A 21868-nucleotide genomic window follows, 5' to 3' on the forward strand; every position below is an offset into this window, starting at 1 on the left:
GTTTATCTGCGTCTTAACCTGTTAAAGGTTCTCACTATTCTTTGTCACGAAGTCCCGTTTCCGTGAATCGGTTGTATTCTCGTGAAAACGGTTACGACCGTTAAGCGGAGTTTCTCGGCCTTTTTCCGGGTCTCGTGACCTTCGGAACGTTTGGACGCCGCGCGTGTTTGGCTGGGGAAGAATTAGACCCGGACACCGCGTAGATTTACAGGCTGATGCAAGTTGAATGAGGGAGCTGTCAGCTCGACGGTATGTTAAGAAAACACAAAGCGAAAAATAACCCGACGTTTCTGTAGCTGCTTCCCGGTTTTAGCTCAGTAATCGTGTTTTTTATATATATATATATATATATTTTCATTTAACGGAGAATATTAGCGATGATTAGCCAGGTTGACCAAGCAGTAGCTCACATATGGGAGGCTTCTGTGCTGCTGCAGGAGGAGGTTTAGACATGTTAGCGCTTTTAATCTGGTTGCTTTGTCATTTAAAGACAGAACACAGAGCTGCCTTTGATGTGACTGCTCCATCTATTTCCTTATCATCATCTTCATCATCATCATCATCAAATCAGGTCAGGGTGAAGGAGATGACAGACTGCCAAGGAGACGGGGAAGGAGCCAGCACTCCCATGGAGCTTTATGAGAGACTGGGCGCACAGGGGGATAAAGTGAGGTCCCTGAAGTCAGCCAAAGCTGAGAAGGTAAGTCGCTTCACAGCTCAGATTAGACATCTCCTCCATTGTTTCCCAAAAGTGTTGCATATCAAAACAAAAGAGCATAAAACTGACTTTCAGCGGATGCCAATGTCATGCATGATGGTAAAAAACAATTAAAGAGCCACACCTGTTGCTAAATTTGTACTTGCCCTTTTTTTCACCTGATCTAGCAAAACATATTTTTTTATGAGTCACTCAAAAGGCATGTTGAAGTTCAGCACCTGACATCCGGAAGGCGCCTAAAACAAGGACCAACAGAAAGTCTTATAATTCAGGTTCTATTCAGGTCAATTTAAAATGTGGATGTTATTTTTGGTTCTGTTTGTTTTTCATTGCTTCGTATCCTTTTTCCTCTGAGTTTTATTTTGTAATCTTGCAACAGTTGCTCTTTTTTATGTTCTTCACCAGAATGAAAGGAAAAATGTTCCTACATGGGCAATAATAGTTATACTAAACACTATAAAAACTGAATTTGTGGGATAAATATGGACATAAAATGTTCAAACCTGGGAAAAGTTGTGACTCAAACTTGACTTTTTTTTTTCTTTTTTCTTTTTAAAAAAAATCTTAGTGGTTAGAATAAAGTTCACTTGTAATAGTCCTTTTATTTGGCCACAACGTTATGTAGATTATATTTCTTAGCTTTAAAACTTAGATGGTGTTCTGTCTTGAAACCATAAGTGAAACTTTATGCATCCTGCATTTAAGAAATGTTTTCCAGTTTTTTTATGGAATCGAGACATTTAAAGGTGCTGATTAAGTATGCGCTTGTGTATAAAATAAAGTTATTTTTAGGTATAATCCATAATTTAAAGTGTTAAAGGACTATAAAGATGGATGAAAAAAAATTCTACCTGTCTTCAGGTAATCCAAAAACACTTTTTTTGGATCATAACGTCAGCACATAGCCCTGGACTATGTTGTTGACAGGGATGAAAGAAATGGGAATTCTGGGTGAAAATGGATGTATAATTAGATTTTATGGTTTATAACATCTGGTAAAGTTTAGAAAAGTATAGAATGGCGGAAAAAATTCAATTTCTGGATAAGTATAGAGAAGGATAACCGTAAAATGTCTCGCAGAGGCGAAATTCACCTGTATCAGCAGCAGGTAAGGGAAAAAGTCCACAAGAGAAGAACAAATGCTGCACAGTTATTAAAAATGGCTTGGTGCATGTATGATGTAAACAAAAACACCAACAGACTACAAAAAATTTGAAAAAACTGCAATAGAGGAATAATAAGTATGGATTTGTTGTGTTATTATTTCACTGTGCATGCTGCCCTTTAATAACTTATCTACCATAAATCCATAATGAACTTTTGTATTTATACTTCAAAAAGGAGCTTAAGTGGACTGAGACCTTCAGGAATGTAACTCTGGAAAAGTGTCCAACTTGCAGGAACCTTGGATTTTGTTGTTCAGTAATAAAGGTTTTAAATGTAGTCTGTTTGAGAGTCTTGGCAAAAAAAATGGATTTTTATGTATTTTCATCTCACCCGTCATTCATGAGTAAATTCTGTCCCTCCATTGTAATATAAAAGATAATTTTTTCTCACTATATTATTTTTTACACGCAGTTATGGGTAAGTTACTTTAAAAATGTAATCCGTTACAGTTACAAGTTACTTTGTTTAAAATGTAATTGTAGTGTAACTTTTTCAATTACTTTTAAAAAGTAATGTAACTAATTACTTTTGATTACTTTTTGATTACTTTAAGGTTTTAATGAGTATTGACCCATGTTCAACATTTAATTTTTGAGAACTGAATGTGAACCTTAAAAAAGCGGAATTGGGAATTGACACTTGTATGACTATTCCTGTATATCCATCAGTAGTTAAAGGACAAGAGTCAGCAAATGCAAATTCTGCCCTGTAAAACAATGACAGCACAATTCTTGCTGTATGATCTGAAGCCCCATTTGGAGCTTTTAAACAGGCTTTGAAAAGCTTTGATAATTTGCTGCTGTAATATTATAGTTTTTTTTTAATAAAAAGCTAGCAGATGCTAGCATAATCAAAAATAACAGAAATACAATTATAGAGCATTCAGTATTGTAAGAAAGCCCACACTGTTTCTGGATAAATACATTATTGTATGAGTTAAGTTCTGTTCTGTTTTCTGCCTTTTTCGTTGTAAAACTGAAATGTCCCATGCTCCTGAATGCACCATTGCTTTGCGACGCTCACGAACGCAACACTGTGAACGCTGAGCTGTGTAGACACGCGTTTGATTCTCCGCCTAAGACAAAGTTTTGCAGTTTCACAACACACGCCGGCTCTCACGGTTTATTGTTGTGTGTGAATAACAAGAGACTGCATGATTGCAAAGCGCCTTGTTGCATCTTTCTCTTTCTTAAAATGAAGCCAAACTTTGGAAACGTCCGCTCGCTTGCTGTTCTTTCAGAAGGCTCCACCAGCACAGGATGGATCATCAGAGTGATAGAGACAAGGAGCCGTAGCGGGAAACGCCGATACAGGGCGCGAAGCAATAAAAATATCATTACATATTTCGCAAAGGTTTTTCTTTATATTTAAAAAAAAATGTAACTAAATTTGTAATTCTTAATATTTTCGGAAGTAACTGTAACTGAATTACATAATTTCTCATTGTAACTGTAACGAATTACAGTTACTCTTTTTTTGTAATTAAATTACGTAACGTCGTTACATGTAATCCGTTACTCCCCAACACTGTTTACACGTTACTAATCTCTGTTTTGTGGAGGTGGAGTAAAAATGTAAGAGAGAAAAATAAGTGTTTTATCCATGCTTATGAGCGATGAGCTTCAACAACTTCTTTTTCCCCCAGTGTGTCATTTTAACATCAGTCTTGGTTCTTCAGGCTGAAGTTGATGCTGCTGTCCAGCTGCTCCTAAAGCTGAAGATCGACTACAAACAGATGACGGGTCAGGATTACAAGGCGGGCTGCCCGCCATCGGAGGAGGCGGCTGCGCCGGACAACGGGCCGGCAGCCGAGGGGGACGAGGACACCGTGGACCCCTGGAACGTTTCAACCACCAATGCCAAGGGAGTGGACTATGAGAAATTAATAGGTGAGAGTCCAGGGAGCTTTGAGTCTGATCGGTGGGGTAATTCGCCATGATGGGGCGATGTTATAAACCTTATGTCCACTGTGTTTTATGTTTTTAGTGAAGTTTGGGAGCAGTAAGATCGACAAGGAGCTGGTGGATAGAATAGAGAAGGTATGTGGACAGAAACCCCACCGCTTTCTGCGAAGAGGAGTTTTCTTCTCACACAGGTTTGTGTTCTTCCTTATTTATTCTCCTCCAATAAATATGTTTCTGATCAGTCATATCAGTACAGCATTTTTTTCCACAGACTTCAGTGGGTTATATTTTGCTAGGATTTAATGTGACAGACCAGCATGAAGTAGGGCACAGTTGTCAAGTGGAAGGAAGTCAATACAGGGTTTTGCAAATAAAAATCTGAAAGGTTTGAAGTGTGTTTGTATTGAATCCTTATGTGTAAATACTTTGTTGAACTACATTTCACGGCTTTTAAGGATGCAAGTGTTTTATGGTGTGTTTCTTTTTTTGCAAAATAGCTCAGCCAGATTGAATGGAAAACATCTGTGAACATCAAATTTCTAGTCTTGCTACAGATTCTCAATTTTACTTGGGTCTGGACTTTGACTAGGCCACTCTAGCACAGGAATCTGCATTGATTCAACTGTAGCTCTGGCTATATGTTTAGGGTGATCCAGTATGTTATTTTTCAGCTGTTTCTCATATTTATCTGCAGCTGTATGTTTAAAAGTGTGGGATAAACATTTGGGAAAAAGCTTTGATTCAGAGATGCTTTATATATAATTACTTTAGGAAAAGGGAAAACATATGCAGATAAATATTGTATATCAGAATTCAGGATATTATTTTTGATCCATATCGCCCAGCCCTAATGTGGAGAAAATTTTTTAAAAAGTGTTTATGAAGGAATAAACACTTTTTCTCTCCCTTGACTCTGCAGAGACATGCATCAGGTACTTGATGCGTATGAGAAGCACAAGTCCTTCTACCTGTACACCGGCAGAGGTCCGTCCTCAGAGGCCATGCACGTCGGTCACCTCATCCCTTTTATCTTCACTAAGTGAGTTTTCCCTGTAATATGCTTACATTCGTCCCCGTTAAACAATCGATTTCATTTAGATGTCTGACCAAAATCTGTCACTTAGAGCCGCGTGTTTTCTGCTCGCTCCAGGTGGCTTCAGGACGTGTTCGACATCCCTCTGGTCATCCAGCTGACTGACGACGAGAAGTACCTGTGGAAGGATCTGACTGTGGAAGAATGCCACCGCTTTGCCATTGAAAATGCCAAAGACATAATCGCCTGTGGCTTCGACCTCAACAAGACCTTCATCTTCTCTGACCTCGACTACATGGGGTAAAACACGAACCCCCCGGGGGGGCCGCACGCCGCAGGACGAGCGCTGTTGTCGGGATGGTCTGTTTTTTCAGTGTTTTCTCTTTTGATGTACGCTTCACAGCGCGTCCCCTGAGTTCTACCGAAATGTGGTGAAGATCCAGAAGCATGTGACGTTTAACCAGGTTAAAGGCATCTTTGGTTTTACGGACAGCGATTGCATCGGTAAGGGACCGCAAACGCCAAAACTGTTGCATCCATTTGTGTTCCGCCTTCTTCGCCTTTACAAACATACCTAAACCGAGGCTGGGCTGTAAAAGCATTAATCCGAGGAGCTCTGGGGGGGGGGGGGATCGGTAAGACCAACTAGGGCTGAACAATTAATCACATTTTCAATATAATTGCAATTTAAAAAAAAAACTATTTCCAAATCGCAGAGTCTGCAATTTTTGGCTATGTAACAATCAGGGAATTAGAAACGTCCTTTAGGTGTCGGTAAAATGTTTAAAGTGGGTTTGCCTCCACATGAAAGGAAAGACAGTTGCAGCAGTGAGATAATCTAATTTTATTACTTGTTTTGGAGTTTATATAATCATACATAGCATTAAGTACAGGTCAATCAGTTTAATACATAGACTTGTTTGTTGGTTGGACTTTATGTTCAACAAGGATTGATGTCCAAATCAACTAAAAGCTGTTCTCTTGAACAATATTCTGATTAATAGAAACATTAAAAGTTCTTGTTTTAAATAGTCCTTGTTTACAAACGTTTTTATTTAGAGGCCATTTTTGTTGCTTGTGGTTAACGCAGAGAAAAGTCAAAATTGCAATTTTGGTTGAAATATATTGCAGGCAGAACGCAATCATTTCTGCTCTGAGTTTAGATGCTGTGGGTCTTTTAGCAACTAATCTGCACAGCGAGGAAACAAAATGATTTGTTGTTTGTATATGTTTAAAAAGACATGATAAATTAAACTGGGGGAAAAAAATCGCATTAAATCGCAATATTAAGAAAAAAAATCGCAATTATTTTCCAAAATCGTTCAGCCCTAAGGCCAACTCCAAATTCCAACTTAATGGAAGAGCAGAAGGAAGAAAGTTCTGATTGCAGGTTGCCTGAAGTCATGTAGAAGAAAGCAAGCATGTGGAAGAAGGTAGCTCTAGTCAGATGAGACCAAAATTCAACATCTATTCCGACATGCACATTAACCCGAACACACAGACCCCATGCTGACACATGGTGGAGGAAGCATCGTGCTGTGGGGACGCTTTTCTTCAGCAGGGACAGGGAAGCTGATCAGACGTCATGGGAAGATGGATGGTGAACTGGGAAAGAGGTTTACCTTTAGACAAGAAAACATCCAGCTGGAGCCACAGTGGATCAAAGCATATTCATGCGTTAAAAGGGCCTAGTCAAAGTCCAGACATAAAATGGACTGATAATCCTTAGCAACACTTGAAAATGTGGTTTTACAGACGCTCTTGTTCCAGCCCAAGTGAGCTCCACCCATTCTGCAAAGAGCAGGCATACGTTTCAGTCTCTAGACGTTGCAAAGCTCTTGAGAGTCTCCATGCAGCGCAGAATGAAAACGCACACCACAAAGTTCAGATTTTTAGTCATTTTCCTTCCAAGTTAAACTTTTGAACGGCATCCCCAATTGTTCTGTTTTATTCTCCCACCCAGGAAAGATCAGTTTCCCAGCCATCCAGGCGGCGCCGTCCTTCAGTAACTCCTTCCCTCAGATCTTCGGAAGCAGAAGCGACATACAGTGTCTCATTCCTTGTGCCATTGATCAGGTCAGGACCAGCGGACGTTCAAGCCATGCAAAAAGCCTTTCACTATGGCAAGCCGATTAGGCCAATTATCGTCTGTACAATAACGCGCAGTTCCAACCCGTATTTTACCCGAGCGCGTTTTTTACGTCACCGCGCGTTTCCAGCCAGAACACGCAAAAAACACGCGCTCGCGTAAAATACGTGTGGTGGCGTTAATAACGTTTGGTGGCGTTTTTTGCATATTATATTATCAGGAGGTTGTCTTTTATGTGCTCAGCCACTACATTTAAAGGTGTTTTACCCAATAAGAACACTGCAGCACCATATTTCTTTTGTCATTTTAAACACGAAACTACCAAAGCACAAGCCAAGTAGTAGAACTAAATTTTGAAAAGAAATTAAAAGCTACATAAAATAAACCAGGTCACTTAATAAAGCTGCATTTTCTGTATGCTTTGTATTTATATTCACATGATAATATTTTCAGAATTAATAATAACATTTCTGTTAAAGATTTCATTTATCTTCTGCACCAAGGGCATAAGTAGCGAGAACAAGCAGAGTGAGTTTTGTGTAATATCAGACTTTGTTATTGAACTAAGCAGGATTTAGACAGGATCAGAAAGGAAGGTGCATCTTCTTTCTGCATTTCCCCAACGATCAGGGACCTCCTGGTTTTGTCTGGTGCTGCAGTGTTCTTATTGGGTAAAACACCTTTAAATCTAGTGGCTGAGCACATAAAAGACAACCTCCTGATAATATAATATGCAAAAAACGCCACCAAACGTACGGACGATAATTGGCCTAATCGGCTTGCCGTATTTCACTGTACAAAATGTCTAGTCGGCTTTTTTTTTCTGCCTCTCACGCAGGACCCCTACTTCAGGATGACCCGCGATGTTGCGCCGAGGATCGGCTATCCGAAACCAGCGCTGCTGCACTCCACCTTCTTCCCCGCCCTGCAGGGGGCGCAGACGAAGATGAGCGCCAGCGACGCCAACTCCTCCATATTCCTCACAGACACGCCGAAGCAGATCAAGAACAAGGTGCCGGAGTCACATCCGTCTCCTCCTGGAAACTTAACATCTTTGTGTTGCCTCCTTGGCACGCCTCCCTCACCTCTGATCATTCCCGACAGATTAACAAACACGCGTTTTCGGGGGGGAAGGACACCGTGGAAGAACACAGGAAGTACGGTGGGAACCCAGATGTGGACGTCTCATTCATGTATCTGACTTTCTTCCTCGAGGATGACGAGCAGCTGGAGAAAATCAGACAGGTGAGGGAAGAAATTGGCCTGCAAACCAGATCTGATCCCTTGTTTATCCTTTTATCCGTCTCTTCTGGTGCCCCCCTCCATCTAATCCACCATTTAATATCGTCTCTCCCCCCCACAGGACTACACGAGTGGAGCTCTCCTCACAGGGGAACTGAAGAAGATATTGATTGAGACTCTGCAGCCGATGATTGCCCAGCATCAAGAGAGACGCAAAGGAGTCACAGAAGACATTGTGAAGCAATTCATGACACCCAGGCCTTTAAATTTTAACCTGTAGCTCACTCAGGCACCACAAATCCATGTTTGTTGTCCTCAGCCTTTTTTCCCCATTTAAAGTAATCTGTAAAGGGAGGAAACGTTAAAAGGATGTTGTTGTTCTCCATGGCTAAATAAGCATGGCGCCGCTCGTGTTGCATCAAATGCACACTTCTGTGTTCATAATGTATCGCTCAGCAGCAGCTCTCCTTGGAGTGAAAGTGAGAGGCGTGTTGTATAAAACCTGCTTAAAGACAACAGAAAATACAAAACTCCTCTGCTTTTGGAGGTCGTCTGTGGAAAATCAATGATTGATTGCAGCTCTGTGTGTTATCACGCTAATATCGTAACGACATGAGCCTCAAACAGTGTGTCTACATCAAAAAGGGAACTAAAAGTAAGTAAAACTTGCTTTATAATGAGTATTCGTCCTTTATTTGAGCTGGCAAGTTTAAATGAATTGCAGATTTTTGCACCTAAAATAGTAACAACACATCATCTTATTTCTAGTGCAGTATATTAATTATCTTGTTTTAGGGGTCAAAATATTAATTCCTACGTGAGAGCATCTTATTTACCGGCTCATATTAAAGACAAATACACTCATTACAAGAAAATTAGACTTTTAGTTCCCTTATTGCAGTGGCAGCAACATTGCTATTTATGACCTTATTCCTAAAACAATATCTAGTGTTCACGTTTTGAGATTTTAATCACGCCTTCAAGGGTTTCTTTTTAGATGGTTATGATTATACTGCACAAAGCTGTAATGAATATTTAAAACAAAAAACAGAATTGGGTGCACACATTTTCTCACATTCACACACGGTCAATATTAAACACACAAGCTGGCATCCTTGGAAGAAATGGTCTCATTCATTTAAATTTATTCCACAGAAATTCCAGTGGATTAAGGTTTGGGACTTTCTAAAAGTTTATTGTTTGCCTCTTTTATTCATTTCAAGTCTTCCTCCTTTGCTATTCCCCCCACTCTCCAGGACCACTGCACCAGAGGTAAGCTAGTCCAGTAATGCTAGCAGCCAAGCAGACCCTCAGCATGGTGCTGCCACCACCATGCCTGACTGTTGACTCCTCCAAACAAACCTGCTGCCATTGTGGTCCAAGGGGTTACTCTCTGTCTCATGGGAACAGAAACCTTCGCGCCAGAAGACATTTCTCCAAGTTGGACATGCCAGCAGAAGATTTTAGTTGGGCTTTAAGGTGTCAGTTTTTAGCAGACACTTGTTTCTTGATTAGCACCCTCTAAGTCCACAGGTAGGTAAACCAGCTTCACTGTGTGTGAGCTCCATTTATTACTGACTGCTGTGCTGTTTTCTGGGTTATTCCTAAACATACTGACCGATATCTATGGATTCACCATATAACAGCACTGACATACGGGTATCGGTCCCAGTAATTCAGGAAAATGTTGTCGGATTAAGCCATGGGTTAGAGTTCTCTGTCGCTGCGACGGATTTTCATCAATTAGAAAATGAGAACATAAAATAGATCCACTTGGTTCCGTTTAGACTTCAAGACTTGAAGATTTTAAACTGAAGCTGTTTGCAACCAATGAAACTGGCAGAGCCGAGACATTAGCCAATCAAATTGGAAGTAGGGCGGGTCTTTGCAAAGCAGACATCTGACAGTCTGAAGTTTGTTGGTGTTCCATCATTATAACTTTTGGAAGAGCATTTTAAACTGGCCACAAATGGCATGAATGAAAATAGCGGTGGTCAAAGGTTTTCTATGGATTTATGCAAACCAGCAAGTCAGAAAGTTCATTGGGTCGAACATCAATTAATTAAAACGCAAAAAAGTAGCTTTTTTGGTTTGTTTTAGGTATATATATAGATTATATATATGGATAGATATGTAGAGTAGTAGGTATGTAGAGAAGGAGAGGGAGTGAGTATATTAGTATATTAGTATTGAGAGATTTACAGTTATTTATCTATAATATTTTATTTATATATATATATATATATTTATTTATATATATATATTTATTTATATATATATATATATATTTATATTTATTTATATATATATATTTATATTTATTTATATATATATTTATTTTATTTATATATATATATATTACTATATATATATATATATATATCTATATATATATATAATAAAATACATATTAAAAGCATGCGGAATATACGAAATAATGTTATCAGAAAAGAACCCAAAGAAATTATCTAAAATATTTCCAAGCCAAAGGAAAACGGCAAAAATCACCATTATGTAAAACTGTAGATTGACGCCAATTTTACACAGGCCTTTTTCACCTTTCACAATTTTACAAGATTTTAGAAAAACTCTTTATTAACAGACTGGAAAACTTCACGGATGAAAGCAAACTTCATTCTGAAAGTAGCATTTAGATCTAAGACATACACAGCATCGACAGTCCTGGGATTAATAGAGGAAATCACCGGCTCCATAGATAAAAACAAGTTTGCAATGGGTCTGTTTGTTGATCTAAAAAAAAGCATTTGACTCAATTGAACTAATTCAATTGTATTTATATAGCGCCAATTCATGAAACACGTCATCTCAAGCTTCTTTCCAAAGTCAGATTCCATCAAATCCTACACATTGGTCAGAAAGTTTCCTCTCTAAGGAAACCCAGCAGGTTGCATCAAGTCTCTCCAAGCAGCATTCACTCCTCCTGAAAGAGCGTAGAGCCACAGTGGACAGTCGTCTGCATTGTTGATGGCTTTGCAGCAATCCCTCATACTGAGCATGCATGAAGCGACAGTGGAGAGAAAAACTCCCCTTTAACAGGGAGGAGAACCTCCAGCAGAACCAGAACCAGGCTCAGTGTGAACGCTCATCTGCCTCCACCCACTGGGGCTTAGAGAAGACAGAGCAGAGACACAGAAAGCACAGAAGCTCACATTGACCCAGGAGTACTTTCTATGTTAGATGGTAATAACGGATGATCTGTCATCCCTGGATGATTGATCAATTGTTCACAATATATTTATCGGGAAATCAGAGCATTATGATGGACGGGGGTGGTTCTGAAGTGGCTGAAGATTTATTCAAGTAGCAGGCAACAATTTGTGAAAATACGTGATTATCAGTCGTCATGCTTGGACATTGCTTGTGGTGTCCCCCAGGGGTCAGTATTGGGACCAAAACGAATTCACTACATAAAGGACATAATAAAAGCTTTCCAAAGCACTACAGTCTTTGTTTACGGATGATTCAAACATATTCTGTACAGGGGAATGCTTGCAGCAGCTTTTGGATTAATAGACTAAAAAAAAATATTTGGCAAAAACAAATTGTTCTTAAATTTGAAGAAAACTAAGTTCATTATTGGATAATTATAAAAGAAATATAAATGTTAAAGTCACATTAGATGTGGTGGAAAGAGTAAATTAAATTACATTCTTGGTTGTTATTATTGACCAAAAATCTGCTGAAAACCTCACATTAAATGTGTTCAGACTAAACTATCTAGAAGCGTTGCAATTGTTAGTAAAGCACTTTCTAAATTATTAAGTATTACACATTCTCTATTGGTTTTCCCTGACCTGAGCTCCTAGGAGTCTGGGGTCACACCTACAGGACGTCATTCAAACTGGAATCATCATTAGGATAGTTCATAACGCTGGCTGTCACCGCCACACTGATCCATTATTCATTCTTGTTGGTTAAAATGCTCAGATCTTGTCCACTTTCTTACAGTTAATGTATAAAGCCAGAACAAAACAGCTACCAGACAGCATACAGCAACTTTTTCTTGAGAGAGAGGGAGGGTATTGTTACAGGGAGAACCTGAATAATAAATATTAACGAACATGAAGAGAATGTGAATTTCAATACGTGATGTGAAGGTCTGGAACAAACTCAGTGTTGAACTAAAGCAATGTCCAAGCAGGAGATTGCTTAGGAAAAGGCTCAAACTGAGGTGGAAGACCTGAGGTGGAAGAAGGACAGTTTACACCAGAAGGTCCTCTTGGCCGCTGCACATGGGTGTCCATACTTGGTTGTGGTGTTGACACAATAATAATAATAAAATAATAAATAATGATTATGCTCCCATCACCAGGAGAGCTGCCAGTCTTGCCTGGCCAGGGACAAGTTAACTCAGATGGACTTTCACTTATGCCATTCTGGAACTATCAGAAGATTAATTAATATTTGTTTAAAGGCATCATTGTTGCAGCTCTGTCTCCTTTCACCTTCCATCTTCTCTTTTACTCTCGTTGCATTTTCCTGCCCCTCCTATCTGCCCTTTTAATTTGGAGTTTTCCTTTTCTTACAGGTATCGGGTGATATTCCTGTCGTGGAAGCTGACAGTGACTCAAATCCCCAAAAGAATTTTAATTTAAATAAATATTTCTATATTAAAGGTATCAGAATGAACTCCTTTGACCCATTGTTAGAATCTTTCTTTGGTGGTGCAGCGGGTTCTGGGTTCATCTGGGCTTTACTTAATCCTGTATATAAAACATTGCATTCTCTCAATGGTACGAGTTAAAAAGTTTTGTAAACATGCATCTCTATAAATACTTTCTTTTCTTTCTATAATTTAAGTGTGTGTATATTTAAAACTAAAACACATTGCATTTCCTTTTTATCATTGTCATTATTTTCTAGCTCTCCGACTCCTGCACGATGATAGAATCCACGTCAAGCTTTATTGTGTGTGTGTTTTAGCTTGTATTTATTATTGTTGTTTGCATATTTTTTATTTTTTAAATTATTGCTGTTAGTGCAGTTTCGTACTGCTAAGCTAAATTACTTATAGGTGCTTAAATGTTGTTCAGGTGTTGCATCAATTACTTTTGTCTCTAAATGGAAATGCAAATGTAAAATTAAGACTGATTAAAGCTAATTAGCTAAAACCTTGGTAAACAGAAGATGATGAGCTGAAGCTGAGCGACAATCTTTCAGGGTGTTTGGTGGAAAATTTTGTGAAAACCATCAAACTGAGTGATCACTTCTTTTTATGCTTACACTTTTTGTAGTTTCATCAAATATTTAAAGGTAAACTGTACAATATGCTGAAATGCACTAAGAAATATGATCATATCTTGTCTACAAATGCAGTCCAACAATGTAGGAATTTCCTGTTTGTATCACACCCCAGTAACAAAAGCATATTAGTTGTTTTTGCGGATATGTGCAAAAAAAACAAAAAACTTGTGTTTTATGGAATCATTAGGAATGTATCAATTTAGTTTAGTTTTATTTAAAAAGCACCAAAATGCCAGAATTATTATCTCAAGGCAAAACAGACTACAAATGAAATACAGCCAATCAGGTGTACTCATATTCAGGTCCGAGTCGACACACTCCAGAACAATCCTAATTAAAGGATCACCGGGTGACAAGGAACATTTCCCCTCTGAGACAATAATAAAGTTCTACTGACTGACTGAGGCCTTTAGTAAATTCCCATGTCTGAGCTCAGATTATAATGAATAGACCATGTGAAATAGAGCTGATATACATGGGACAGATGTCGTCTTGGCAAACCATTTATTCCGTGCAATTGTTATTTAAAAAGTATTTAGAGCTAAAGCTCAAGTTAAGCCCTGCTAATAATAATAATTTTAACAGGGAAATCCTATAGGCGAACTTTGTCAAAGACTACTACTACTAATAATAATCTATATTTAAAAATCTCTCTGTTTTATGCTTTGATTTTTGGCTGACAAAACATGTGAGATTAGTAATTAACTAGTTGTAGTTTATTATGTGATTTCACTCGTCAACCCCAATGGTAAAGATGGGCAAATGGATAGAAAGACAGTTCTCTAATATTTTCCTTTAACCAAGGCAGCAAGGGAAAAAAATAATGTTAAAGATTTCTTAGCCAGTCAAACTAAAAATCTATTGAAACCTAATTATATATGTGATCAACTGTATATTTTCTCCTTCTGTTACAATTTTGTAATCGATACGTTTTTACTGATAGCCGAAGAACTGGCGCTTCTCCATGGCCGTTAACTTGTTGCCAGGCAACAAGGCAGTGAGTTTGCAAAGCACTTTGGGTAATGTAGTGGTTCATAAAATGATCAAATTGGACACTTAAATTGTATAAAACCTGCATGGATAAAATAAATAAAATGATGGGACTCTTGATAAAACATTTTAAATATAAGTTTTTTTTCTTTTCAGCTTATATTCATCATATTTTGATTGGTCTTGTGATTTCAACCCCAAGTGGTAAAGTCCAACCCCCCCCCCCCCATCCAGCCTAATGGAACAGTCCACTTTAAGGCTTGGAGCGAACCTTCCGAACTTTCCTCATTTTGTCTTCCATCGAAGCTACAATCAAGCCGTAATACTTTTCCAAGTTTCTACGCTTCCGTTGAAGTCTCAATACCACGACGAAAACATGGTAAGAGTAGTTTTAAAGGTTTAAGGAGAGTTTTAATGGAATGTAAGCTTGTAGAGTTATTTCAGGGAAGATGAACCGGTTGTTCATTGTGTCAAAAACGACAGTTTTAACTCCGCAGAAGCGTAGCGAAGAAGATTTTAGTTCACTTACTGATTTTTCCTGACGTCTTTAGGCACAAAAATACTTATTCAGACTTTATTCAATAAATTATTGTCGTTCAGCTGCACATTAACGATGCACATTTGAGCTAAATTACGTTGCACTGTTCCCAAGTAGAAAGAGAACCATAAAAATCAATACAATATAAGATAATTGAAAGTATAACGTATAATAAGGAGAAAATTTTGTCATTTTTAGATTTATATGGGCTTTTTTTCCTGAAAACTGCTTTAATATCCACCGTTATTGCGGTTAGTAAGTCTTTACGCCTTTTTAAAACTGATCTAACGTCTCTTAACGGTTTCAGTTCCCGCCGTTGATCCAAACGGTAGCAAGGTCAGTCGCGTTATCAGAGAACCCGTTTGAAAACCGCGGAACTCGGAGATTTTTCCTGACATCTTTAGGCACAAAAATACTTAATCAGACTTTATTCAATAAATTCTCGTCGTTCAGCTGCACATTAACGATGCACATTTGAGCTAAATTATGTTACACTGTTCCCAAGTAGAAAGAGAACCATAAATATCAACACAATATAAGATAATTGAAAATATAATAAGGAGAAAATTTCGTCATTTTTAGGTTTATCTGGGCTTTTTCTCTGAAAACTCCTTTAATATTCACCGTTATTGCGGTTAGGCAGTCTTTGTGCCTTTTTTAAAAACTGATCTAACGTCTCTTAACGGTTTTGGTTCCCGCCGTTGATACAAACGGTTTCGAGGTGAGTCACGTGATCAGGGAACCCGTTTGAAAACCGCGGAACTCGGAGAACCCAAATGGATTTCCCTTTAAAGTTCTGCTGCTGCTTGATTAACACCGGTTCCGTCTCCACTGATATCCATGTTCTGCCTAAGCAACAACTTTGGACCAGCGGACAGAACCGGCTGACTGAGCTGGGGGCGGGTTTATGGAGACCGTTGACCAATCAGAATGTGTTGAGCGCCATGATTGTCGCGCAAGTGGAGGAGGTAGAGAAAAGCTTAGTCGGGACCCCCCTAATAAAAAATGATCATGGTTTTTATGTTATTTTATAATTTCAATTTCCCCACTGAGGAACAATAAATCATGATTTTATTCTAGAGAAAGAGGAAATGCAGCCAGGAGCCAATCAGGGTCATGTGTGGCTCCAGGTCATTTCAGGCTGAAATGTCCCAAAGTTAGCTGGCAGGGAAAGCACATTTCAGGCCATCTTTGCTAAGAAGTCATTTTTTTGTTGCGTTTTCTGTGCCACCAGCTTAAGAAATCCCCGTCATCTTCAGAAAATCTCATGAAAAATAGAAATTCTGCTGCAAATGAAAGAAAAAGAGGGTTTATTTCTGTCCCTGTTCTAGTAAAGACGAGCAGCTCAACCTTGGTTGTCATGGAAACCGCATCATTAGCACACATTAGCTAATTGAAGTTTTTTGAACCATTTTTAGTTATTTTGCGATCATGGTTTTTAAAAAGCAGCTGAAAGCCGTTTTGTTCCACCAGGCTTGTAGGTTGTGGTTTTATTGAGCTTCTTTTTAACTTTGCCTCCTTCCTCCTCCAGCGTGAGTGCATCTCCGTCCACGTGGGCCAGGCGGGCGTCCAGATCGGGAACGCCTGCTGGGAACTCTACTGCCTTGAACACGGGATCCAGCCGGACGGCCAGATGCCGAGCGACGCCACCATCGGAGGAGGAGACGACTCGTTCAACACCTTCTTCAGTGAGACCGGGGCGGGGAAGCACGTCCCCAGAGCCGTCTTTGTGGACCTGGAGCCCACCGTCATCGGCGAGTAGCATCTTTTTTGGCCTCAGTCGTAACCCGAGCCGATAAACTGTTGATTAAAACCAGCGTCTCTCCTCAGATGAAGTGCGCACCGGCACCTACCGGCAGCTGTTCCACCCCGAGCAGCTGATCACCGGGAAGGAGGACGCCGCTAACAACTACGCCCGGGGACACTACACCATCGGGAAGGAGATCATTGACCCGGTTCTGGACAGGATCCGCAAACTGGTGGGTAGACGCGTGTGTGAGGACCGTGTTAACTGGTTGTGGTGAGCGTGAGCTGAATAATGCAGCTGCCTCTGAAGTGGGCTGAGAAACGTTGTGAAGCCTCCATCTTGGTTGTGTCCTCAGGCGGACCAGTGCACCGGGCTTCAGGGCTTCCTGGTCTTCCACAGCTTCGGTGGAGGAACCGGCTCCGGGTTCACCTCCCTGCTGATGGAGCGCCTGTCCGTGGACTACGGCAAGAAGTCCAAGCTGGAGTTCGCCGTCTACCCGGCGCCTCAGGTGTCCACGGCGGTGGTGGAGCCCTACAACGCCATCCTCACCACCCACACCACCCTGGAGCACTCGGACTGCGCCTTCATGGTGGACAACGAGGCCATCTACGACATCTGCCGCAGGAACCTGGACATCGGCCGTCCCACCTACACCAACCTGAACAGGCTGATCAGCCAGATCGTGTCCTCCATCACCGCGTCTCTGCGCTTCGACGGCGCTCTCAACGTGGACCTGACGGAGTTCCAGACCAACCTGGTGCCGTACCCCCGCATCCACTTCCCCCTGGCCACCTACGCGCCGGTCATCTCCGCCGAGAAGGCGTACCACGAGCAGCTGACCGTGGCCGAGATCACCAGCGCCTGCTTCGATTCGGCCAACCAGATGGTCAAGTGCGACCCTCGCCACGGCAAGTACATGGCGTGCTGCCTGCTGTACCGCGGCGACGTGGTGCCCAAAGACGTCAACGCCGCCATCGCCGCCATCAAGACCAAGCGCAGCATCCAGTTCGTGGACTGGTGTCCCACCGGCTTCAAGGTGGGCATCAACTACCAGCCTCCCACCGTGGTTCCTGGAGGAGACCTGGCCAAGGTGCAGAGGGCCGTGTGCATGCTCAGCAACACCACCGCCATCGCCGAGGCCTGGGCCCGGCTCGACCACAAGTTTGACCTCATGTACGCCAAGAGGGCCTTCGTCCACTGGTACGTGGGCGAGGGCATGGAGGAGGGCGAGTTCTCCGAGGCCCGCGAGGACATGGCCGCCCTGGAGAAGGACTACGAGGAGGTGGGAGTCGACTCCATCGAGGGAGAAGATGAGGAGGGGGAGGAGTACTAGACGGGCCGGCCGCTCCAAAGCCTCCGTGTTTTCCTTTCAGTCTGTTCAAGCAAAAGTCACCAAAGTCTTTTTCTTTCTCTTCCTCTGAGCTTCATCCGCTCACACGTTGTTTAACAAAAAGTTTTATTAACATTTTAAATTCTTTTAAGGTAAGAAAGTTCTGCATTTTACCTGGAAGTTCTCCCTGTGGCTCTTGAGCAAGGCAGCAGCAACAGAAAAATCTATTTCATCTTAATCTGTCCTCAAGGTCCAGTGGAATAAAAGCAAAAAAATATTAAGTCTCCTTTGTCGCTCTTTATTGAAGTTTGTCCAACTGAAAGTCTCCTTTGAAGCAGCAGCGCTGTCTAACTTTTAGCCACCAGGGGGCGCTGGACCTGCAACTTGCTGCTCTATAAATAGAAAGTCTATGGAGCAGCAGCTTGAGAAGTCATGGAGTTATTTAGAAAGACGAGGCCTCGTTCTCCTTCTGGATTAAATCCTCCATCAGAACCACAACTTGGTTCTAGGTTTGTGAAAACTATCCTGTTCCTGTACCACTTATAAAAACAACTAACCAGGACCTTCTAAACTTGTTTTGCACAGCAGTTTTTGGAGCTTTTAATATTGCATTTGGAAGTAAAAAGACAGTAAGTCAAAACTCTCGACTACATGATCCCAACTAACATTTTTCGGACTATAAGTCGATCTTTTCTTCATAGTATGGCCGATCATGCGACTTGTATATCAAATTTAAATGGTAATTCCTACTGACCAAAACCAACCAGGGAGTAAACATTACATTCATAGTAAAGCCATCGTCTGTTTGTATATGGAAATTAGCAGACAAACAGCCGTCCCTCTTTGATCAAAGCAGTTTATAAAGCACCGTAGAAGACATGGATCAGAAATGCTGTACAAAAAAAAAAATCAGCCATCAATACAAACAAATAGTTCATCTAAAAATCAACCATAAAAGTTTTTACTTGCTTTATTTATTAAAAAACAAAAACGACAGATGCTGCTGCTTGACCATTCAGAGCCGTAGGAGTGAGAACCAGTTCTGGACTGGACAGGGAGCCAGAGGAGTTGGTTTAAGATGTAAACTTCAACTAAAGTGACCATTTCTGCCAAAAACTCAAATATCCTGCCAGAACGAGGTCGTAAGCTTGTCTATGAAGAAAGAAAGCACTAGTGTGGCTGTATGTACTGTATATTACTGTATCTGTGTAGGAATCAGAGAAAATCTCCCAGATTTAACACCTCAGCAGCTAATTCTTCCTAAAATGAATTTCAGGAATACGTTGCAGAATCAACGCATCCAGGAAAATAAAACTAATTACATCTATGTTCATGCTGGGTGTATATAAACTCCTAAACAGCACTGGGCGTCACATTTCTAAAGACGTCCAGATCCGTCGTAACACGGAGCGATACGCAGACTTTCCTTCATCTTCATCTTCATCTGCAGCTTCTAAACCCAGACTAAGACTCTCTGTTGCCCATGTAACGTCTGGCAGAAACAAGAATAGCCGTGGATAACCCAAAAGGAGCAGATGGCTTCCTGTAAAACAAAATAAATCCTGCAATGAAATAAAGATCCGTGTTTAATAATAAGACCCAGTCATCATTGGATGTTGGCAAACTCCTGGAGAATTAGGGAAATTAAGCTGCACATGCAGGACACATTTATTAGGGAACGATGTGTAATAAAAACAAACTACCAAACAATTTACAGGTAAAATAACTCATTTGCGTTAATCTGACACTGAAAATGTGGAAAAAGTCCAGCTTTGTTTTTTTTTTTTTGACCTTTTCTTGCGCTCACTTCAGCTCTATAGATCTATACAGTTTAGCTATAGACTTCAGGTCTCACTATTTTTGCTGATAAGACCTGAAAACTGCTCATTTTCAGTTTACTGGCGGAGACAAACCAGATCTAGAGTTTATATTGGCTTTATGATGCCAGGCAGTCAAACTACGGAGGAGGGACAGGCCCACAGCACAGACCATCCGTCACAGTGAACAGCAGTCAAACGTTACTTTTCCTACATATTCATCCTCCGTTTGTTGCTAAAAACCTCCATCTTAGTCTCATCTGATCTCATGTTTACGTTTGTGATGGTCGGGCCTTTGTAAACCTTTCTGAGCTGATAGATGTCAGGTACTTTGTCTTTTGTCTGTTTTTGAATTTCTAAAGACTGAGACACGATGAGTTCCTGTCCTTTTGATCATCTAGCCTACTTCCTGTTGTCAGACGGGTTCGGTTATCGTGATTTTACAGGCGCTGATCAAGCCTGGGTGCCGACTGGGAAATTTAACATAAGTTTTGATTCAAATAAAGTGGACGTTACTTTTTTCATTCAGTTACAAATTTTATTTGATAAAGTACGTAAAAACAAGAACAAAGTAATGTACGGGTAAAAGCAAGATGACGCCGGGAGATCCAACAAGTTCAAACATGGACATAAAACAACAAAAGATCAGCATAAAACCAACTAAGCACTAAAAGTCTGAGAGAAAAATGGGTTTATTTAAAAGAGATTTAAAAGTCCCTCTGAGCTTAAGCCTGGTTCTCGGCACTGAAAAGAGCTTTAAGGGCTGGGTTGTGTTTTCACCTAATGCATGACATCACTGTTGGAAAACGGCTTTGTATTTATTCAGGTTTTCTCTGTGTGACAAAACAATAAAAAAAAAAAACAAAGAAATCTCTCTGTATTTTTTCAGAGCACTGTGACAAAAGGCTTCGCTTGTCTTTAGAGAAGTGCTGAGTTCTTGGTAATGAATGTTAAGCTGGAGAACAGGTTTAAGTGATAAAAAAAGGTTTCCCTTAGAATGATTAACATAGAAAAACAGTATAACTGGTTACACCTGTAATGTTTTTTAAACATCAACCTTTGAACTAAATGTAAATCTATGTTTGTATTTTAAAATGGGACAAAGTTTGACGTATTAGTGAGGTATCACTGATTACCGGGCCATTGAAAAGTATTCAACCCCTTGGCTTTTTACCTATTATGTTACATTCCAACATGTAACCTTGTACAGATCCATTACATTCATATGTGATGGATCTGTACAAAACAGATAAGTTGGTGAAGTGAAATGTGGACAAATTTATAAATAAAGAATAAAAAACTGAACTGCATTCAAGAAAGATTTGGTCCACCAGCACAGGTGTCTGATGCAGATGGAACATTTTAGTTTTTAATTAGGGTAAAATTATTACAGAAAAGTTAAAATCCTACAATTGAAAATGTTAAGTACACCACAAAGTATTCACCTTTTAATAAACACACTTTTGACTTTCTCTTTAATTTCATAGTAACATCTATCCAATGACATTTAGCTATCAGGCTCCTCTCCTGTGGAACCAACTCCCAGTTTTGGTCCGTGAGGCAGACACCCCGTCTACTTTTAAGACTAATCTTAAAACTTTCCTTTTTGACAAAGCTCGTAGTCAGAGTGGCTCATGTTACCCTGAGCTACCTCTGTAGTTATGCTGCTATAGGCTTAGGCTGCTGGAGGACATCAGGGTCTATTTCTCACTCTGCTGAGTTCTCCAGTTTTGTATTGTATTGCATTCAAATTGTCATTTCAGCTTTTAACTTTTTGCTCTCTCTCTTTTCTTCATAGAAGGTACACCTGGTCTGACGTTCTGTTAACTGTGACATCATCCAAGGAAGACAGACCACCTGCTATTACCATCTAATGTAGAACAGATTCCTGGATCAATGTGTCTGTCTTGTTGTGTCTCTGCTCTGTCTTCTCTAAACCCCAGTGGGTCGAGGCAGATGACCGTTCATACTGAGCCTGGTTCTGCTGGAGGTTTTTCCTTCCCGTTAATGGGGAGTTTTTCTTTCCAC

At 40.3% G+C, this 21868-nt stretch overlaps 2 protein-coding genes across 4 annotated transcripts; both read left to right on the forward strand.

Moving 5' to 3' along the window:
* The first annotated feature begins 3 nt into the window (after nt 1–3).
* wars1 (tryptophanyl-tRNA synthetase 1) lies at nt 4–9274 on the forward strand. Of its 3 annotated transcripts, none has more exons than XM_021310270.2 (11): nt 4–199; nt 572–700; nt 3564–3774; nt 3872–3980; nt 4709–4828; nt 4940–5122; nt 5226–5326; nt 6786–6898; nt 7750–7923; nt 8016–8156; nt 8275–9274. In XM_021310270.2, the coding sequence occupies exons 2-11, from the start codon at nt 587–589 to the stop codon at nt 8431–8433; spliced, it is 1425 nt and encodes a 474-aa protein (XP_021165945.2). In that variant the 5' UTR covers nt 4–199; nt 572–586; the 3' UTR covers nt 8434–9274. The 3 variants fall into 3 exon arrangements, with proteins under 3 accessions (XP_021165945.2, XP_012707404.2, XP_036006583.1); XM_012851950.3 differs by having other exon boundaries at nt 5–249; XM_036150690.1 differs by lacking the exon at nt 4–199 and adding an exon at nt 327–453.
* Nucleotides 9275–14631: 5357 nt separating this feature from the next.
* On the forward strand, nt 14632–18309 carry LOC118566955 (tubulin alpha-1B chain-like). Its single transcript, XM_036150764.1, has 4 exons — nt 14632–14787; nt 16478–16700; nt 16777–16925; nt 17049–18309. The coding sequence occupies exons 1-4, from the start codon at nt 14647–14649 to the stop codon at nt 18024–18026; spliced, it is 1491 nt and encodes a 496-aa protein (XP_036006657.1). The 5' UTR covers nt 14632–14646; the 3' UTR covers nt 18027–18309.
* Nucleotides 18310–21868: the final 3559 nt, after the last annotated feature.

This window comes from Fundulus heteroclitus, chromosome 19, assembly GCF_011125445.2.
Source record: "Fundulus heteroclitus isolate FHET01 chromosome 19, MU-UCD_Fhet_4.1, whole genome shotgun sequence".
Classification (NCBI taxonomy): Eukaryota; Metazoa; Chordata; class Actinopteri; order Cyprinodontiformes; family Fundulidae; genus Fundulus; species Fundulus heteroclitus.

Excerpts from the sequence above, each read along its gene's own strand:
- wars1 (XM_021310270.2), top strand. The coding sequence starts at position 587 with ATGACAGACTGCCAAGGAGACGGGGAAGGAGCCAGCACTCCCATGGAG. Across the intron at positions 3,981-4,708 it reads GGAGTTTTCTTCTCACACAG|AGACATGCATCAGGTACTTG; the intron begins GTTTGTGTTCTT and ends TTGACTCTGCAG. Across the intron at positions 5,123-5,225 it reads TCTGACCTCGACTACATGGG|CGCGTCCCCTGAGTTCTACC; the intron begins GTAAAACACGAA and ends TACGCTTCACAG.
- LOC118566955 (XM_036150764.1), top strand. The coding sequence starts at position 14,647 with ATGGAACAGTCCACTTTAAGGCTTGGAGCGAACCTTCCGAACTTTCCT. Across the intron at positions 16,701-16,776 it reads CCTGGAGCCCACCGTCATCG|ATGAAGTGCGCACCGGCACC; the intron begins GCGAGTAGCATC and ends GTCTCTCCTCAG. Across the intron at positions 16,926-17,048 it reads TGGACAGGATCCGCAAACTG|GCGGACCAGTGCACCGGGCT; the intron begins GTGGGTAGACGC and ends TTGTGTCCTCAG.